Here is a 20,857-nt window from a genome sequence, read left to right on the forward strand (position 1 = left end):
TCCCACACACCCCCGAGCGCTCGCTCTCTTTCTCTCTCTCCCGCCCGCCCAGAGAGTCGGCCCCGCCCCCGCGTGTCACGTGACGCGGCGCCGCCGAGGAGGGGCGGAGAGGCGCCTGCGCGGCCACGCCCCTCTCTCCCGCCTGCCCGGTAGCTCCGCCCCCTTTTCTTGTTCTTTTTTTTTCCTTCTTCCTCACCTTACGGCCAAGCTGCCCACTCGACTCCTCTAGGTCTCCCTCTACTGGAGAGAAATGTCGCAAGGTGACGCGCTTTGCGACCTCAACGCTCGCTTTCCGGCCGCTCCCCTCCCGCACTGTGCCCGGAGGCTGGTGGTGGCAGAAGCAGGTAAGGAGCCGCCTGCTTGCCCGCTCCCGACTCCGGGTTGATCGGGGTGTGCTAGGCTCCCCGACGGGGACACCAAGCGCTTGGGCTCCTCCTGCAGCGAATCTGGGGCGCGCTCGCTCGCTACTCCGTCCCCCCCATGCCCGGGTGGGGGCTCTCGGCGCCGCCCCCTGAGGCCACGCCCCTCCCCTCGCGCCCTCCTCCTGGCACCGTCCCGGGCTGTCTTGGCTCTCGGGGCCTTCCCTTGCCATGCATCCATTCATTCATTCTGCACCCTCTTTTTCACCCCCCGAGTGCGCCCCTTGCCAGCAGGGGCAAAAGAAAGAGTCGGCCGCCCCCTGAAGCGTTTGCATGGGATGGGAGGTGATCCCGCAGGGTAAAATGAAATGGCACCTCCCCAGGGAGAAAAAGCAAAAAGATGCTCCTGGATCACCACTGAAGTAGGGGGTGGGGTGGAGGGGTAACCATTGCAAAAAAACCCTTCTCAGGGTTTTTGACCATTTTGGTTTTTCGTGTGACAAGGCTCCGGGTGCAAACAGTTTGAGCGGAGGTTGCACAAGCGTGATACAGTCTTGGGGGGAATGAGAAGTTGGAAGAGGTCGCTCATGTGATAGGACAAGTGCATGGCCCTGAGTTCGGGGTAGCCCTGGCTCTAAGCTCAGGTGATGCCATAGATCGAAGCGGGTCAGCCTGGTACAAGGCAAGCAAGCGTCTTTCTTAACAGCCCTGTGCTAGGACTCTAGCCCCAAGCATTGTCTTAAAGCATGTAGGAGAAAGATGACTGATTAGAATGATGGACCCATGAATATTTTTTTTAATTGGAAGATTTTTTGGAGGGGGAACTTTAGGGGGCCACACCCGGTGGCGCTCAGGGGTTACTCTTGGCGAGCTCAGGAGACCTTATGGAATGCTAGGGTTCAAACCTGGGTTGGCCGCGTGCAAAGCAAATGCCTTACCCGCTGTGCTATCGCTATGGGGCCCCAAAAGTTGGGAAGCTCTTAAGCATGAAAAAGTACCTTGGGACCAAGAGTAGACTTTCCTAGTGAAAGTGACCGATACATAAGATCAGAAGCATTAGTGGAACTCAGCCTGTGTAGACTTAAAAATCTGAGGGATTAAATTTTAAATTTGATTTTTAAAAATCCAGAGATTTTAAATATAAAAGTAATATACCAGGGTTCTAAAGGAATGATATGTCAAGTAGGGTGTTTGCATTGCACACTGACTACCTGGGTTCCAACCATCTAGTTCCCCAAGCTCACCGGGAGTGAGCTTAGGGACAGAGCCAGGAGTAAGCTCTAAGCACCTCCCAGTGTGGCCCCAAAAATCAATAATGATATCAGGGCCAAAGTGGTAGTGCAGTGAATAGGGCATACCAGAGTTTTGATCCTCTGTATCCCATAGATCCTTGACCACCCCCCAGCACTGCCAATTTTAATTCCTGAGACGAAATCAGGATTAACCCCAGAAAGTCTCTGGGTGTGGCCCAAAATCAAAAATAATAATAATAATATCAATATTGTTGTTCCACCCAATGCCAATTTTAAAAACTTGAAGAGTTAGGGACCAGGTATCGTACTCTTAAGATTTTTTAAGTTCATTTTGTTGTGTTTGGGGATCACACCCAGCAGTGCTTAGGGTTTGTCCTTGCTCTGGCTCACAGATTACTCCCGGGCATTGCTGGAGACCAGGGTCAGTCACATGCAAGGCAAGTGACAGTACTATTTTTCCAGCTCTGTATGAGTTCTTTGTAAGATCTTCCTAGGTAAAGAATGAATTTTAAAGTATGAGAAACCATTAAGATAGGAAAGATAAGTAGGAAAAGGCAGAAAGGTGATACTTTAAGGAGTATACTTTATGGAGTAATACTTTAATGAGAAAGTTGATGATGGAATGATGAAATTTTTGAATATCTGCTCTGGGGAATTGGAGTAGGAACTATTCCTGCCATTGCCTTCACAATTCCATCCCTCATCCCTCAGTCTTAATCAGGACGACCTCACTACTCTCCTTTGCTCTCCCTTTCATCCAGGATTTTTCAAATGGGAATCCAGCCTTAGAATTCAAGAGTATTTACCATTTTATACCAAGCCAAGAATTAATGTTCATTCTCCAAGAGATTATTATACGTATACATTGTTAGCAATTTAGAATCTATATTCTTTTAATACATCATTTAAGTTAGACATAAACTTTAAAGATGTGTAAGATCATTTTCAGATCTCTTTAGAATTATAAGATAAACACAGAGAAGACACAGTCCAAGTAAGTGCATGGTTACTGTCTTTTCAACTTAGAGTTAATGCCAAAACCTGTTTATGTGTCTCCAGATAAGAAAGGGTTACAGTTATCTGGTATGATTAGAGCATAGTAAGGAGGTTAGGGGTGGGGCAGAGATAAAGATGATAAAGTGGGTATGAACAGAGTATGAGAAGCCTTAACTTTCAAGCTAAAGTATTTAGATTATATTTTATAAGCAGTTAATGCGTATATTAACAAATTAGAAATAAGATAACCTCTTTTATGCTCTGGACCTCTTTGGCAGTCTGGCCTGTAAACCCTACCTAGGAATTTTTGAAGTATAAAATAAACAGAAAAATGAAAGAAATTTTATTCACAGATGGAATGTGTGATGAAATATGTGATGATGCATTTAATATCATCTGGCAGCCTTTTAACTTCTGTAATTTAGTAATTTACTCAAAATAGTAATGAGTGTGAATTATATTTTGAGATACCAGCAACAACAGTACCTTGATAGTAAATGTCTAGGTATTTACCTATTGGTGAAAAATAGGGGCAGCTAATACTACTGAGATTTAGTGCCCATACTTACTGAAGGAAAATTTTTTTGTTTTGTTTTGGGGCCACACCCAGCAGCACCAAGGTTACCAGTGACTGTGCTCAGAAATTGCTCCTGGCAGACTCTGTGGACCTTATGGGATGACAAGGATTGAACCCAGATTTGTCCCTGGTTGGCCAGGGCAAGGCAAGCGCCCTACCTCTGTGCTATCGCTCTGACCTCAGGAAATGCTTTGTTTCAGTTAGAAATTATTGAGGGGCCAGAGAGATAGCATGGAGGTAAGGCATTTGCCTTGCATGCAGAAGGATGGTGATTTGAATAGAATCCCGGCAATCCCAGATGGTCCCCCAAGCCTGCCAGGACGATTTCTGAGCATAGAGCCAGGAGGAACCCCTGAGCACTGCCGGGTGTGACCCAAAAAAAAAAAAAAAAAAAAAAAAAAAGGAAGGAACGAAGGAGGGAGGGAGGGAGGAAATTATTGAAAATAAAAATGCAACTTTCCTCAGTCCAAATTCGTGGAACCTTTAAATTCTAGCCATATTCTGGCCTATTGATCCTACACTTACAAAAAGCTCAGGTAGGGCCAGAGATAGCTTGGAGGTAGGGCTTTTACCTTGCATGCTAAAGGACTGTGGTTCGGTTCCTGGCATCCCATATGGTCCCCCAGGCCTGCCAGGAGCAATTTCTGATTGTAGAGCCAGGAGTAACCCCTGAGCGCTGTGGGGTGTGAGACCCAAAGACAAAAACAAAACAAAACAAAACAAAACAAAGTGCTCGCTTCGGCAGCACATATACTAAAATTGGAATGATACAGAGAAGATTAGCATGGCCCCTGTGCAAGGATGACATGCAAAAAAAAAAAAAAAAAAAAGCAACAGCTCAGGTAATGACAATAGGGAAGATGACAAAGCAAGTCTGTATTTCAGAAAGGCACTGGAGCAATTTTTATTTCTGTTAAAGTAGGAATGAAAAACTGATCTCTTCTTTCAGCTCCTCATACTTCAGATGCAGCAACTAATATGAACTTACCATTACCTAATAAATAACTCGTATTTTAGGAGAGAATGAGTTTGTGGGTGTGTAAGTGGGGAGAAGGGATGGGTGAGTGGGTGGGTGTGTAGAAGCAGAACTAGAAAATAAATCAGGAAAGATGGATAGTATTTTTGTAGAATGCTGGGTTGTGATTTGTAGACAATTGGAGATAACTGAATTTAAGTATAACAATATAGTGTTTTGCTGAAAATGTAATCTAGCAGAAATATGTAATTTAGGTTAACAAAGATAGGAATGAGGGACCGGAGAGATAGCATGGAGGTAAGGCGTTTGCCTTTCATGCAGAAGGATGGTGGTTCCAATCCCAGCATCCCATATGGTCCCCCGTGCCTGCCAGGGGCGATTTCTGAGCATAGAGCCAGAAGTAGCCCCTGAGCGCGGCCAGGTGTGACCCAAAAACCAAAAAAAAAAAAGATAAGAATGAAAATCTTAGACTTAGCCAGAGAGATAGTATAGCAGATTAGCTACCCCAGATTTGATTTCTGGCACTGCATATGGTCCCCCAACTCCTATAGAGTGATTCCTGAGTCCAAAGCCAAGAATAGCTCTGAGCACCACTGGGTAAGACCCAAAAAGAGTAAAGGGAAAAGAAAACTTATTATGAAGTGATCTCTAATAACAACTCTCCTGAGTTCCTTTAATTTCACAATGTGTCTAGCCCATTTTTTATATTATAAATTATCGATCTTAGTACTTCTGATAAGGCAATAGCTTAGCTTCACCACATTATAAGTTACTAGATATTGCTAAGACCTTCTTCCTTGGTTAAATTTCATCATTTACACTACACACCTGTGTCATACATTTTTTTTGGGGGGGAGGGCCCACACCCGGCGATGCTCAGGGGTTATTCCTGGCTGTCTACTCAGAAATAGCTCCTGGCAGGCACGGGGGACCATATGGGACACCAGGATTCGAACCAACCACCTTTGGTCCTGGATCGGCTGCTTGCAAGGCAAACGCCGCTGTGCTATCTCTCCGGGCCCTACATTTTTAAATTTTTTAAAGTTAAGAATCATTTCACCTTGCAAATTCCTTAAACCAGTATTCTTCAACCACCAGTTTATTAACTATTGTGGGTATACAGGTGTGGACGAATTAGAAACTAGTGGTCTACCACTGTGGTCACAAATGCTAGTCTGTGGGCTGGTATGCAGACAGGTGCCAGTCCTCACCAGCTGTAAAAGTTTAAAACATCTAAAAAGGTTAAAGAATGCTGCCTTCACCACTGAATAAATTAAATGCTTTAACAAACAGAAATAAAATGCTTGAGAGCCTGGTTACTCATCTGATAAAATTTACTACCACACTATAAAACCTACTGCCTTTATTCTAACTAGTCCTCTGTGTATATTTTTTTTTGTGGTTTTTTTTTTTTTTGTGTGTGTGTGTGTGTGTGTGTGGTTTTTGGGTCACACCCAGCATCACTCAGGGGTACTCCTTGCTCTACCCTCAGAAATTGCTCCTGGCAGGCTCGGGGGACCATATGGGATGCCAGGATTCGAACCACCGACCTTTGCATGCAAGGCAAACGCCTTACCTCCATGCTATCTCTCTGGCCCCTAATTATGTACTGTCTCTGGGATCCAGGTTTTAGAATTCAAATAAAAAAAAGTTACTTGACTTTCTGAATCAGATTCTTTGAGATATTCAGCATGATTACTGGGGAGTACTGACATTCAATACAGACTTGAAAATAATAGTTTTGTAGAAATTGAAGTTCATCTATATGTCTTGTCCTCATCTAGGGAGAGATAGAAAACTGGTCATGTAAAAGCAAGAAAAAACCACTTGTGGGGCTGGAGAGATAGCATGGAGGTAGGGTGTTTGCCTTGCATGCAAAGGACGGTGGTTCGAATCCCGGCATCCCACATGGTCCCCCGAGCCTGCCAGGAGTAACCCCTGAGCACTGCCGGGTGTGACACAAAAACAAAAACAAAAACAAAAAAAAAAAGAATTTAATTTTAATGGGGGCTGGAACAACAGTACACCAGGTAGGGCAATTGCCTTGCACACGGCTGACCTAGGTTCAGTCCCCAGAATCCCATGTGGTCCCCAAACACTGCCAGAAGTAATTCCTGAGCACAGAGGTAGGAGTAACCCCTGAGCATTACCGGGTATGACCCAAAGCCAAAAAAAATTAATAAATGAAATTTTTAGAAATTGTTGCTAGATATTTAGTGCTTATTTATAATTGAAGCCTAGTCAAGTAGTTCATGGGTATTAATATTAGAGACAAATCACTGAGACAAAATTTTATATTTTGTATATTATAAATGTATCCCATCAGACTTCAATATAGTACAAAAATTCATTATTTTATTCACTCATTAAATACTTATTGAACCCCCACACTTTCAAAATTCAATAGGAGTTTGGAATAAGTTTACCTCATTTTTTTTTTTTTATTGTGAAGGGTCAAACAGTGTAGAAATGGAACCCAGGATTTTACATATGCAAGGCATGTGCTGTACCACTTAAGCCACATTCCTGACCTCACTAACAATTTACCTCTGAACTGGCAATGGAAAACATTAACTTACCAGCACCAAAATCTACAATTCAAGTAAGATTAATGTATGGTGCAATTTTATTTCTTATCAAACATTATGTTTGCATATAGTAATCATGTGCTAAAAACACAGTGATAGTTTATGAAATCAGACAGATTGTGACTTTTGCTTGACCTTACTTTATCAGCTTTTGTTACTATGTATAATATAAAATTCTGTTCACTCCCTTAGAAAATATTCTTACTCAAATCTTATTTATTAATAGCTTCCCCATATACTCTACTCTTCTCCCCTTCATCATTTCAAATTTTACAACTGTGTAAAGCCATTTGTCAGAAATTTTAAAATAAAATCTCTTTTAAGAAAAGATTGGTGTGGGCCAGAGAGATAGTACTAGGGTAGGGTTAAGGAATTTCTCTGTAGTTCAATCCCCAGGAACAACCACTGGGCAAAGAGCTAAGAGTTGACCCTGAACACTTATGGGTGTGACTCAGCCTCCAACCCCAACACACACACACACCAAAAAAATACTAATATCCCTGAGCACCTTGGTGGGCCCCAAAAAGGTCCAAGGAGTACCACACCCATAGGAATTGGATTGCACCAACTTTGCCTGGTTGGCAAAAAGTATTGCCAGGAATATGACTCCAGTCCTCCTAAACACTGCTCAGAAGACTGCAACTCATCCATGCAAAAAAAAAAAAAAAAAAAATTTTATAGACAAATTTTATTAAGGGGGAAATATGACACAATCCTACATGGAATCCTTGAGTTAGAATCGGTCGGTAGACTTAGAATAAAATTTTTTTCTTGTTTTTGTTTGTTTGCTTCTTTCTTTCAGGCCACACCTGGTAGTGTTTATGGCTTACACCTGGCTCTATGCTCAGGAATCACCCCTAGGAGTCTTGGGGGACCAGATGAGATGCTGATGATAGAACCCAGGTCAGCCACTTGCAAGACCCTACCCATTGTACTATCGTTCCAGCTCCCATGAGAACTGAATTATTTTCATGGTTGGTTGCTGACCGATATTAACAGTGGGTAGGGCATTTGCGTCTCATACAGCTCACCTAAATTTGATACCAGCATCCTATATGGTCCCCCAAGCCTGCCATGGGTGATCCCTAAATATAGAGTCTAGAATAAACCCTAAACACCACTAGGTATGCCCCAAAAACTTTTGTGTGTGTTGTGTGTGTGGTCAGTTACATCTTAGTCATTGTTAATTATAACTAATAATAGAGAAATATGATCCTTGGTACTAGGATCTTCATTGATTTATCTACTTGACCCCAAGCAGAACTAAAAGGAATGTATAGCAATCGATTTGCCAGATGTCATCAACATATCAAATGCTTCTGCTCATTGGAAAGCTGCATTTCTCTTTGTAAAATAATGATATTATGGGAATATTAATCAAATATATAAATAACAAAATTGAGAAATGTATCTGCATTTGTGACTATTTTGTAGTTTTTAGGAATTTTTGAATATACAAACATTTTAGCGTTTTCAGGAAAACATATTAAAACTTCTCTAGTTTATCAAGCAATGAAAACTAAATAGAGATGACTAACATTTCACCTTGCATTCAAGAAATATACCCTGGGGACCAGGTTGACTTGCACTGCAAGCAGTCTAGGTTTAATCCCTGTCACCACATATGGCCCCTGAGCCCTGCCTATCTCTTTAAGAAAGCTCTTTAAGAAAAGACTGGTGTGGGCCAGAGAGATAGTACTAGGGTAGGGTTAAGGAGTTTCTCTGTAGTTCAATCCCCAGGAACAACCACTGGGCAAAGAGCTAAGAGTTGACCCTGAACACTTATGGGTGTGGCTCAGCCCCCAACCCCAACACACACACACCCCCAAAAAATACTAATATACCCTGAGCACCTTGGTGGGCCCCATAAAGGTAAGAGAAAGCCCTGAGCACAGCTGGGCATGGCCAAAACAAAAGGTTTAAAAAGAAAACACAAAGAATCTTAATATGTTATTTATGTTTTATTATATCATGCTAGGTTCTGTTTCTGGTCAGATTATTAAAAGGCAAAATTGGCACCCAAAAATCTTTAATAAATGTCTTGCTTCTAAACAGTTTTAAGCTATTTTAAAGCATAAACTTATGTTCATGCCTTTACTGATTATCAGAGAATCTGATTCCTAAGAATTAAGGGCTTGTGTTACAGAATACAGACTGTAATTAGACTATTCCATCCAAGTATCTACATCAGCCAAGTAGAGTGAATTAAGCAAAGAAAATTGCTTGCGTCAAGAGGCTATGTGCTGGGGATCATACTTGAAGACTTTGAATATGCCTGGCATATATATACACTAGCCCCGTGAGCTCTTTCTAATTACTGTAATTAGTATTTAAAAGCATTTTCTCATCAAACTTCAAGCTGAAAGAACAGTTGCAACTCTAGTTAAAGGGTTAATTTGAAGAGAAATAGTACATTTGGTAAAGTGCTTGCCTTGCATGCTGCTGACCTGGTTCGATCCCAAGCATAACCAGGAGTGATTCCCAAGTGCAGAGCCAGGAATAACCCCTGAACACTGCCAGGTGTGACCCAAAAACCAAAAAAAAAAAAAAAAAAAAGTTAGTTCATCTACCTGAAACTGTCTTTGTTATTTTAGTTAGTTGTTTATGGGTCATAGGTAGCTGTGATTAGTTGCTATTCCTGTCTCTGCCTACATATAAAACATGAGCTCAGCCCATTTAATTTTCTGGCACTAAGGTATTTTAATAGATAGCCACAATGCTTTAGGAACTATTTTTTTTACTTTTTTTTTATTGTGACTGAAGTTCATTACACAGAATTATTTACAGTACATAGTGACAATAAATGAAGGGCTTTCCCACCACCAATGTTGTCCTCCCTCCACTCCTGTTCCCAGCTTGTCTCCCACATATCCCTCCTTTACCCCCAGAATCCTAGTGTAACTGGTCTCCACCTTACAGCTTGTTATAGGTTGGGTATCTATTCTGTTTGGTGTTCCAGTCTGGTCAATTTTTATTTACACTACATGTTCATATGACTGGTCCTAGTATCATTCTTTTCCCCCCTCAATTTATGAGGCTAAATGATTCAAGTTATGCTATTCTGTTGAAGATAAAAAGGTTAAGGAAAAGAGAAGAAAAAACTTGGTATCAACTACTAAAAAAGAAAGAAAAAAAAATCACCGAATAATATCCACAAAAGTGAAAAAGAAAGAAAAAAGTGGAAGAAAAAAGAGAAGTGAAATAATATCGAAAAACAAACAAAAAAATAAAGCAAAACAAAACCAGAAAAAGTGGTGCAGTGGCAGGACTTGGTGTTATCCCACCATTTTTTTTTTTTTTTTTTTTTGTATAGGCACAGTAAGTATTGGGGAAGGAAGGAAATTTCCATGGCCTAAGAGATTCAGGGTTTCTCCACTCTTGAAGCATATTGTCATGGGAACAACCACTGGCTCCATACCTTCTCATTGCCATATCCCAGGGGGGTTTTTTTGTTTGTTTTGTTTTTTGTTTTTTTGTGGTGTCAGGAACCTTTCCTCTTGGTTGTGGATGAGAAAATAAGGCCACTGTAACAAGCAATCTAGGTATTTGCGCAGGTCCTAGGACAAGGCCTAGGATAGAGTCTTTAAGGTTCTAGAGGTACTGTTCCAACATTGTTGATGTGTTCAGTTTTTTGTATCATGTGTTCCATGTTTTTGCTCGTTCCCTAAGCCGAATGCTTTAGAAACTTTTAAAATTAACTCAGTTAAAAATGTACACTATGGGGCCTGGAGAGATAGTACAGTGGCGTTTGCCTTGCAAGCAGCCGATCCAGGACCAAATGTGGTTGGTTTGAATCCCAGTGTCCCATATGGTCCCCCATGCCTGCCAGGAGCTATTTCTGAGCAGACAGCTAAGAGTAACCCCTGAGCAATGCCGGGTTGGCCCAAAAACCAAAAAAAAAAAGTACACTATGGGGGCCAGAGAGATAGCATGGAGGTAAGGCATTTTGCCTTTCATGCAGAAGGTCGGTGATTCGAATCCTGACATCCCATAGGGTCCCCTGAGCCTGCCAGGAGCGATTTCTGAGCATAGAGCCAGGAGTAACCTTGAGCGCTGTCAGGTATGACCCAAACCCCCTTCCAAAAAAAATGTACACTATGTAAAATAACAGTGGTCTGGCATAGGAATTAATTTTTCTCCAAAAGGCAAAGCAGTAAATAATTTAGGCTTTTTAGGCTACTCATCTCTGTCTAGGAGTTCAACTAAAAAATTAACATGACCTTTTTTTTTTAATTTTTGGTTTTTGGGTCACACCCAGTAGTGCTTGAGTGACTCCTGGCTCTATGCTCAGGAATCGCTCCTGGGGATCATATGGGATGCCAGGATTCCAACCACTGTACTTCTGCATGCAAGGCAAACACCTTACCTTCATGCTATCTCTCCGGCCCCAACATGACCTTTTCTAATAGAACTTACAGGCTATGCATCAGATTTGATCTATAGACTACATTTTACTGATTCTTAGACTAGAAACTAAAAATTTCAAGAAGAGGACAGATTTAAAAACTGGCATGGGGGGAGGCGGAGAGATGGCGTGGAGGTAGGGCATTTGCCTTGCATGCAGAAGGACAATGGTTCGAATCCCATGTGGTCCCCCGAGCCTGCCAGAGGCAATTTCTGAGCGCAGAGCCAGGAGTAACCCCTGAGTGCTGCTGGGTGTGACCCAAAATCCAAAAAAAAAAAAAAAAACTGGCATAGGGACTAAAAGTCAAGGTGCTTTCCTTGCAAGTGGCTGACAAGGCTTCAATCCCAGGCATCCCATATGGTCCCCCAGACACTGCCAGGAGTAATTCTTGTGTGCAGAGGCAGGAGTAAGCCATGATCTTTGCCTGGTATGGCAAAAATATATAGCAGATATTATTACTTAGAACTTTAGAATCATAGAATTAAAAAATTTTCAGACATCAAATTTGTTTTGGGGGAAATATCAAAAGTATAAAGAACTAAATTCTTCCTCCAGAGATAAATAATGTACATCTGCACTTAACATTCTTTTAGGTAATTCTAAATTACCCCTGAAAAGAGCCACTGTTTATCTAGTACAAATCCCTGTATACAAATGATGAAGCTGCAATCCAAAGGTTTTACATAGTTAAATGACTCATTAATTACAGATCTTTACTGAATCCCACATCTTCTGCCTCCCAAATTTGAGTATCTCTACTCAAAAGAAAGAAAAAGAGCAGCATCTTCCCTTATCAGATGATTCATATTGAACTGTGATTTACCCTTTAAGTTAGTTTTTAATTACTTTTTAATTGCATGCTTTTACGGTAAACAGAAATACTCATTTTAAAGATTTTTTTATTTTAAAGATCTTAAGGTTAATATGGAAAATCTTTTTACTTTTGTTAAATTCATATACATTCCTTTATTAAAGGAGTGTTGTGCATTAATTCAGTATTAATTTTGTTTAGTGACTAGTCTCTAATAGTTGGAAGCTTACCACAAAGATCAAGGGTGTATAATTAGGGCCGAGAAAAAACCCTGTGACAATGATAGTTGGAAACGATCACCTAAACTAGACCTGGGTGTTGAAAGGAGGTAAAGTAACATGCATGATACCACTTCAGTAGCAGTATTGCAGACCACAGTGTCGAAGAGGAAGAAAAGGAGAAGAGAGAGAGAAAGAAAAGAAAAGAGAAGAAAAATGCCTGCCATTGAAGCACACATGGTTGGAAGGATAGGAGGGAAATAGGACTTTGGTGGCAGGAAATGTGCACTGGTGAAGGGATGGATGGTGGACATTATATGACTAAAATGCAATCATGAACAACTTTGTAATTATCTCATGGTGATTCTATTTTTAAAATCATATAAAAACTACCAAAATAAACTAGATTCTGTAATCATAGGATTTACTTATTAAACTGACAACCACATAAGCATCATCACTTTATTCTGGGACTGAGAGAACTCTTCCCTAGAGTTAACATTAAACTTTCTTTTTTGTTTGTTTTGGGCCACACCTAGGGTGCTCAGGGGTTACTCCTGTCTCAGTACTTTGGAATTACTCTGATGAGCTCACAGAGCCATATGAGGTAGCAGGCATTGAACCAGGTCAACCTGAAACAAGTCAGATGCTGTACCTACTGTACTATCTCTTGGGCCCTAGCATTAATTTTTCTTAACAAGAACATTATGTCCTGTCTAGATCTGTTTGTGATAACTTTGTTTAATTATGTAAAGAGACAGATAATGATGATGATTACCATCATCATATATTAATGAAATCAAAATGTATAAAGAAAATTAATTAAAGGGAAGAAAGAACAAAAGATGTATGTTCAGGAGAGAACACTGTGTTCTCCAGAGGAGAAAAAGCCAAGAGTACATCTCACTGAAGACATAGGCCAACCTCCAGGGTGGAGAAAGCTCCTTGTATTTGTTGTAAAGTTGGTTCTATAGTTGGGCTTCTTCCAAACTACCCTGGTCTGGAGATCTTTGCATACAGAAAGATTTAATTTGGATGTTGTCACAGGGAAAAAGCCTTGGACTTTTGATGATCTTTTCATATTCTTATCACCTTAAAAAGTATTTATTTTCTGGGGCCGGAGGGATAGCACAGCAGAAGGGCTTTTGCCTTGCACATGGCTGACCCAGAACGAACTGCGGTTCGATCCCCTGGCTTCCCATATAGTCCCCCAAGCCAGGAGTGATTTCTGAGCACTTAGCCAGGTGTAGCCCCTGAGCGTTACTGGATGTGGCCCAAAAACTAAAAAAAAAAAAAAAAAGTATTTATTTTCTGATCACTTTGGACAAGAATTGGATGCTGAAAGGAGATAAAGTGATATGCATGATACCCCATCAGTAACAATTTTGCAAATCACAAAAGAAAAAAGGAAGATAGGGCTGGAGAGATAAGATGGAGGTAGTGTGTTTGCCTTGCAGGCAGAAGGACAGTGGTTCGAATCCCAGCATCCCATATGGTCCCCCGAGCCTGCCAGGAGCCGATTTCTGAGTGCAGAGCTAGGAGTCACCCCTGAGCGCTGCCAGGTATGACCCAAAAAAAAAAAAACAAAAAAGATAAAAGGAAGCATGAGAGAGAGAAGAAATATGTCTGCCACAGATGCTGGCAGGGGAGAGAGCAGGGAAGAGGGAAACTATGGACATTGGTGTCAGGAAATGTGCACTGGTGTATGGATGGGTGTTGGACATGAAAGTCAATCATGAACAACTTAGTGACTATCTCACGATGATTCAAGTAAATAATTTATTTTAAAAGTCTTTTTTTTTTTTTTTTGGTTTTTTGGGCCACACCCGGCATGCTCAGGGGTTCCTCCTGGCTGTCTGCTCAGAAATAGCTCCTGGCAGGCACGGGGGACCATATGGGACACCGGGATTCGAACCAATCACCTTTGGTCCTGGATCGGCTGCTTGCAAGGCAAACACCGCTGTGCTATCTCTCCAGGCCCCAAAAGTCTTTTTTTTTTTTTAATCTGTAAGATTCTTTGTTACCATCCCAGGTGGTAACAGAATAGAAAGGAAATTAATTATTTTTTTTTTAAAGAGAGAGAACTTCTTATATGCCATACAATGTGCTGAGTGTTTTCATTCAGGTTTTTCAGCCTTAGCAATCTTATGAGGTAGATTTTATTAATAACTCATTTCACAAGTGAAAAAATAAAATAAGCCCTGGCAAGATGATGAATAGTAACTCATGGAGTCACATAGATTGTAAGTAGTGAAAATCATAGCCTAGACATGCAATGCCACATAGACCCAAAATACAGAATGGTATTTTGTAGAATTTTATAAATAATACTCAGAGAAGGTTGTAGTATTCCTGATTCACTCCCATTGTTCCCTCCCATCCACCAAAAACAAGTACGTAGGTCCTATAATTCTAGAATTGACTGTCAATCAACAGAGAAAACAAAACAAAAGCAAAAACAGGGATATTAGAGACAGTATAAAATCTTGGGGCTGGAGAAATAGAGTAGGACTCTTGCCTTGCACTCAGCTGACCTGTGTTCAATCTCTGGCATCTCATATTGTCCCCAGAGCTCTGCTAGGAATAGTTCCTGAGTGCAGAACCAGGAGTAACCTGAGCACTACCAGTCGTGGTCCCAAAAACAAAATCACACACACACAAAAAAAAAATTATTTTGTTCTGATTTTGAGACATATATAGCAGTGGTGCTCAGGAGTTACTCAAATCTCTGCATTCAGAAATTACTCTTGGTGGGCTCAGGATCGAATCCTTGTCTGCTGTGTGCAAAACAAACGTCCTCCCCACTGTGCTATTGCTACAGCTCCCCCAATAATAATAAAAAGCATTAAGCCTTGTTTCTCTCCCCCACCTTCTCCAGTTTCTATCTCTCTTGTTTCACTCTCCTAGTAAATATTTCTTATACCTCAGATAGGCCAAGCACCATGCAACCCCATAGAAATTTCTCTAGTATGGTTCTGTACTGTTCTTGTTCTTTTATTAGGTCCCATTCTATCTCCTCCTCTCAGTAATAATGAAATAGTCATCTTCTCAGTTTCCCCACCTAAATCTTCCTATCCGTGTCCTAATTCTTTCATTTATTTACTCTCATCTGATAACATACCTATTCTCTGGCTGCAGTCTTTTCCTCCTTGCCTCTCTTTAAGCCCACTATTTCCTCAAGGTTAGGTCATTTCCTCCTACCATTAACTTCAGCTAAAAATGTAAATGGTCTCTAGCTCCAGTTTATTCTCTACCAGTTAGTCCTATTTACTGGCGGAGTTATTCATCTTCCTAAATCATTGACCTAGCCATTAATGACTCTCCTTTCCCTCCAGTACAAATTCCAAACTGCATCTGGAATTTAGACTGTCATCACTTAGCTTCCTCTAACCCTCACTTACACAGTCACTTCATACCAGCCTGCCTAAACTACATACTTGAAGATGCTTTTTTTGTCTCTCTGCCATCTGAATCACTTTTCTGTGCCACCAGCTCTACTTGCTTTTCAAGAGTCCATTTTCAATGCCATGCTGAAGTCTGCCTTGATCTAAACTTTCCTTCCCTTACATCCCCGGAGCCAGGAGTGATTGTTTTCTCCACTGAATTCTTATTCCTTTTATTTGTGCTTCTCTTGTGTTTCTTATCTCATTGACTGAATACTTCTTTGTATTCACACAATACCAACATTTGTACTCAGAAGGTAACTAAAAGAACTGTATATTCACAATGGAATACTACTCAACTATAAGAGTAGATGAAATCCTTCAATTTACTGCTCATGTTTATGGAACTAGATCATGCTGAATGAAATGAGTTAGAGGAAAGAAAACAAATACAAAACAGTTCCTCTCATAAATGGATTAAAGAGAAATATAGTAAGGGGGAAAATGGTAACAACCAGAGAATTGGTCTACAAAACTGAGTTTGCTAAGGGGTTGGGAATACAAGGGGATCTAAATAAATTGGTAGCGGAGCGCTGCCAATCTGGTGATGGATGTGATATTGGAACATTGTATGCCTGAAACATTACTGTTAATTAACAGTATTGTAAATTATGGTGCCAACATTAAAACTGAAAAAACTTTTTAGAAAATAATTATATAATAAGAGGCCAGAGAAATAGTACAGTAAGTAAGATGCTTACCTTGCACAGAGCTGACTCAGATTTAATCCCCAGCACATGTATGGTCTCCTAAACTTGCTAAGAGTGATCTCAGCACAGAAGCAGCACAGCTGGGTGTGATCCAAAAGCCAAAAAAGAAAAAAAAGAATTATATGTATTAATTGTACACATAGACAGTAGACAAGCTCAGTGAAAAGAGAAACTTGGATTATTTCTTTCCTGTTCTCTATTTCCAACCCTTAGCATATAAGAAAAACTCATAGGGAACATAGGATCCTGGGGATGAAACCTCTGTTGGGCATATGCAAAGCAAGTGCCTTACCCACTAGCAGGGGTCCTCAAATTTTTTAAACAGGGGGCCAGTTCACTATCCCTCAGACTATTGGAGGGTCTGACTATAGTAAAAACAAAACTTATGAATGAATTCTTATGCACACTGCATATATCTTATTTTGCAATGAAGAAACAAAACAGATACAAATACAATAAGTGGCCCGCGGGCCATAGTTTGAGGACCACTATAGTGTCTCTCTAGCCCCTTTTATGAAAATTTCTTGAGAGAAAACCATCTAACCTTAATACAAAGAGTGCTTTTACCTCGTCTGAGCAATTGCCGTGTTTTTTACCTTATGGACATTGTGAATGTTTAACTTAACACTCTCTGGTTAGCTGCCAAAAGCTCAAAGCCAAATTTTGGTCCACCCATAACAAATGTGCTCTATGCCTCATTAACTTCATTTCTGGCTCCAGTTTATGTCTGATCAAATTATTATTTCCTCTTATGAAAATCTTAATTCATGCTTTTATTTTTGTCGTAAACAAATGTATACTGAAAATGTAGTTTTATGATATATGTATATAAAACCATCATTGATATTTTATAGTTATATCATGTAGATTTTCTAAGGCTATATTTTTTTCTGCATGGGTGTTTTATGACATTTTTGTGGTAGGGGGGCTACATCAGGTACTGCTCAGAGCAAATGCCCTACCCACTTTTGGTGCTGTTGCTCCAGCTCCTCAGGGGCTATTTCTGGCTCTGGGCTCTACGACTGTATAATGCTAGGGACTTAACCCAGGCCTCTGACGTACAAAGCATATGTTCAGCTCATTGAACTATCTTTTCAGCTCACCTATAACTTTTTTGAAGGATTTTGATGATATGGAAATGCTATGCCATAAAATTTTATTATTTTAATGTGTAACTAAGTGGCAAGACAAAATAACTGATCTAATGGTCAGAATTATTAAATTTATCTCATAATTCTAGCCAGTCTTTCACAGAAACACTATTTTATTACTTTGTGATGTTTAGTAATACTATTTTGCTGCCAAGACAATGCTTAGCAGTTAACTCTTTGTTGGCCTCAGTCACTGTGTTATCTTTCATACTGAGATTTATTCTTGCCTTTATTAATGCCTTATCTTGTGATTAGCTGATTGTCTGCATATTAATTTTATCATGCAACTTGTCTTGCTCCTACTCAAAGTTAGTGAGGCTATTGTTTGGGCAAGATAATATAAATGGATGTTTGTTTCCAAACCTCATTTGTTTTGATAGTTTGGGGTTCTTTTCTTAGATTCTAATTATCTCACTAAAGTTTTAATTTTATATTTAATAACCTCTGAGTCAAATTATTTGGCCTTTTCTATAACTCTTTGAGCATGTAAAGCAGACAGTTGACTAATGCAAACGCAAAATCTTATAGATTACTTATTTGTGATGATTCTAACAAATCATTGTTAAAACTAGGACAAAATCTGGGATCCGAAGCCATATAGTGGCACTTGCTTTACACATAGCCAACCATACTCTGGACACTGCTGGGGGGAGAGGGGAGGAGGGGTGAGGGAGGAGGGGGGAGGGAGGAGGATGGGGGGGAGGGAGGGAGGTATAGGGGGAGGGATGGAGGGAGGAATGAAAAGAAAAAAGAAAAGAACAAGGACCAAATCCAGATCTTCTGATTCCTTTGCCACACAACCTTACAATGCCATAAGAATTTCTGGCATGTTTTGTAAAATTAAAAAATATCCACGAGTGGTGAGACTGCCCAGGCACCATGTTTTCTAGCCCCTTAGGCGAACAGGTCTGATGAGCAGGATAGCATAGAGAAATAATACCAAGCAGTCAGCAAAGATATTCATCAGAGTCAGCCTACTTTTTGCTTCATGCCTCTCTCTCTGCCCAGTCCAAAGCCATAACTCTTTTCTTTATTCAAACTATCTCCCAAATCGTGGAGGGGGAAGGTCAAGTCAGATACAAAGTAGCTTTTACAGCTCAAAGAAGCTGGTAGTGGAAGTTGGGGGAACACCTTTGTTTAGGCTCTTACCTAGGTTCACCTTATAATATATAAACATTACATGGACATTATTTTACCATTCAAGCTTAGTGATGAAAATGGGCAGATGTGCATCACTCTATTCATCATTCAGAAGCATTAGGAGTGGATTTCCCTATACTGGCCTCAGAATTTTCTGTTCATGAAATTATAGTTCCTTTTAATCACTATCATTTTCAATCATTGTCACTTCTAATTACTGTTACTTTCATTACAGAATAAGGAAATGATATTTTGTCTTAGCTCTTAAAAATTTTTTGGTTGGCCCGGAGAGATAGCACAGCGGTGTTTGCCTTGCAAGCAGCCGATCCAAGACCTAAGGTGGTTGGTTGGAATCCGGTGTCCCATATGGTCCCCCGTGCCTGCCAGGAGCTATTTCTGAGCAGACAGCCAGGAGTAACCCCTGAGCACCGCCGGGTGTGGGCCAAAAACCAAAAAAAAAAAAGAATATTTACTCTTAGGCACCAAGTAAACATTTTATAATTATATTTCATTTTTACCCAAACTTTGTAATATTGTCTGTTTATTATCCCAATATTTTAGCCAGGTATCTTATTCAATTGTCTTCTTCCTCTTTCAGCTTCTGGAATTTCTGAGCAGCCTTGATCAGGATAGATGGACCCTGTAGTCTTGAGCTACATGGACAGTCTTTTACGGCAATCAGATGTCTCACTATTGGATCCACCAAGCTGGCTCAATGACCATATTATTGGGTTTGCTTTTGAGTACTTTGCCAACAGTCAGTTTTATGATTGTTCTGACCACGTCTGCTTCATCAGCCCTGAAGTCACCCAGTTCATCAAGTGCACTTGCAACCCAGCAGAGTTGGCCGTGTTCCTTGAACCCCTGGACCTCCTGCACAAGAAAGTTGTATTTTTAGCCATCAATGATAATTCTAGCCAGGCAGCTGGGGGAACCCATTGGAGTTTATTGGTTTATCTTCAAGAAAAAAGTAGCTTTTTTCATTATGATTCCCATAGCAGGAGCAACTCAGTTCATGCAAAGCAGGTAGCAGAGAAACTGGAGGCTTTCTTAGGCAGAAAAGGAGACAAAGTAGTCTTTGTTGAAGAGAAAGCTCCTGCTCAACAAAACAGCTATGACTGTGGGATGTATGTGATATGTAATGCTGAGATCTTGTGTCAGAACTACTTCAAGCAACAACCAGAATCATTATTACAGCTACTTACTCCTACATACATCACAAAGAAAAGAGGAGAATGGAAAGATCTCATCGCCAGACTTGCTAAAAACTAGCTATTGACATAATTGTTGACTTATCAAGTCTCCTCTTTCTGCCTATTCCATTTATTGGATGACTGCAGTCACAGTGCCTGAGGGAAGATGCCTGGTAGAGGGAAACTTAGTGTTCTGAGTTCTTCTTCACAGTATCAAATCCTGTGCTTTATTCTAGTGGAAAGTTTCACCTTGACCCTAACTTGAGGAGCCACCAGGGCTATGGCTCAGTGGTAGAGCACTTGCCTTGCAAGTGTGAGACCCTGAGTTTGATCCTTGGCACCATAAAAATAAAATAGCCCTAACTTAAAACAATCTACTGGCTGTAAACTGCTCAAAAATATCCTACAGTTATACACCAACCCCCCTTTTTTTAATTACCTTAAATAATTCCCTTTTGGTCTTGCTTACACAAATTGGCTTTCCAAAGGAAAACACAGTAACCTATAAAACAAATCAAGAAATGTGCATTCTGGGGCCGGAGAGATAACATGGAGGTAAGGCGTTTACTTTGCCTTGCATGCAGAAGGTCGGTGGTTCGAATCCCAGCATCCCATATGGTTCCCCGAGCCTGCCAGGATCAATTTCTGAGCATAGAGCCAGGAATAACGCCTGAGAACTGTCAGGTGTGACCCAAAAACCAAAAAAAAAAAAGTGAATTCTACAGGAATACAAAAAGAAAACATAGAAGAACCATAATCTTAATTCACCACCTACTTTCTGAGAAAGATCAACTATCTAGAAGCAGCCTAGGACTTAAGATTCAAAAATTCAAGATCTATGTTCGACCCAGAGCTGTTAGACCGGGAGCTGTTTGACCGAGAGTTGTTCCCGCTCCTGCAGTCGCTGCCGCTTCGACTGCAGCATTTTTGTGGTGACAGTCATCTCCTTTCCTTCATACTCTTTCTCTTCCATCATACTGGTCGCCTTTCTTTTTATTCTGCCCTCACGGCTCAGGCTGTGGTCCAAAACCCAAAAA

The 20,857-nt window shown here is 40.7% G+C and overlaps 1 protein-coding gene and 1 non-coding gene across 2 annotated transcripts; both read left to right on the plus strand.

Annotated features, from left to right (window-relative positions):
• Positions 1-204: 204 nt before the first annotated feature.
• On the plus strand, positions 205-20,323 carry SENP8 (SUMO peptidase family member, NEDD8 specific). Its single transcript, XM_049778445.1, has 2 exons — positions 205-344; positions 19,226-20,323. The coding sequence occupies exon 2, from the start codon at positions 19,261-19,263 to the stop codon at positions 19,897-19,899; it is 639 nt and encodes a 212-aa protein (XP_049634402.1). The 5' UTR covers positions 205-344; positions 19,226-19,260; the 3' UTR covers positions 19,900-20,323.
• On the plus strand, positions 3,915-4,021 carry LOC126027370 (U6 spliceosomal RNA). The gene has a single exon (XR_007502253.1). It is a non-coding gene; the product is annotated as a U6 spliceosomal RNA (small nuclear RNA).
• Positions 20,324-20,857: the final 534 nt, after the last annotated feature.

Source organism: Suncus etruscus, chromosome 1 (assembly GCF_024139225.1).
Source record: "Suncus etruscus isolate mSunEtr1 chromosome 1, mSunEtr1.pri.cur, whole genome shotgun sequence".
Taxonomy (NCBI): Eukaryota; Metazoa; Chordata; class Mammalia; order Eulipotyphla; family Soricidae; genus Suncus; species Suncus etruscus.

What these genes read in the sequence shown, in the direction of transcription:
- SENP8 (XM_049778445.1), top strand. Translation starts at nt 19,261, where the DNA reads ATGGACCCTGTAGTCTTGAGCTACATGGACAGTCTTTTACGGCAATCA.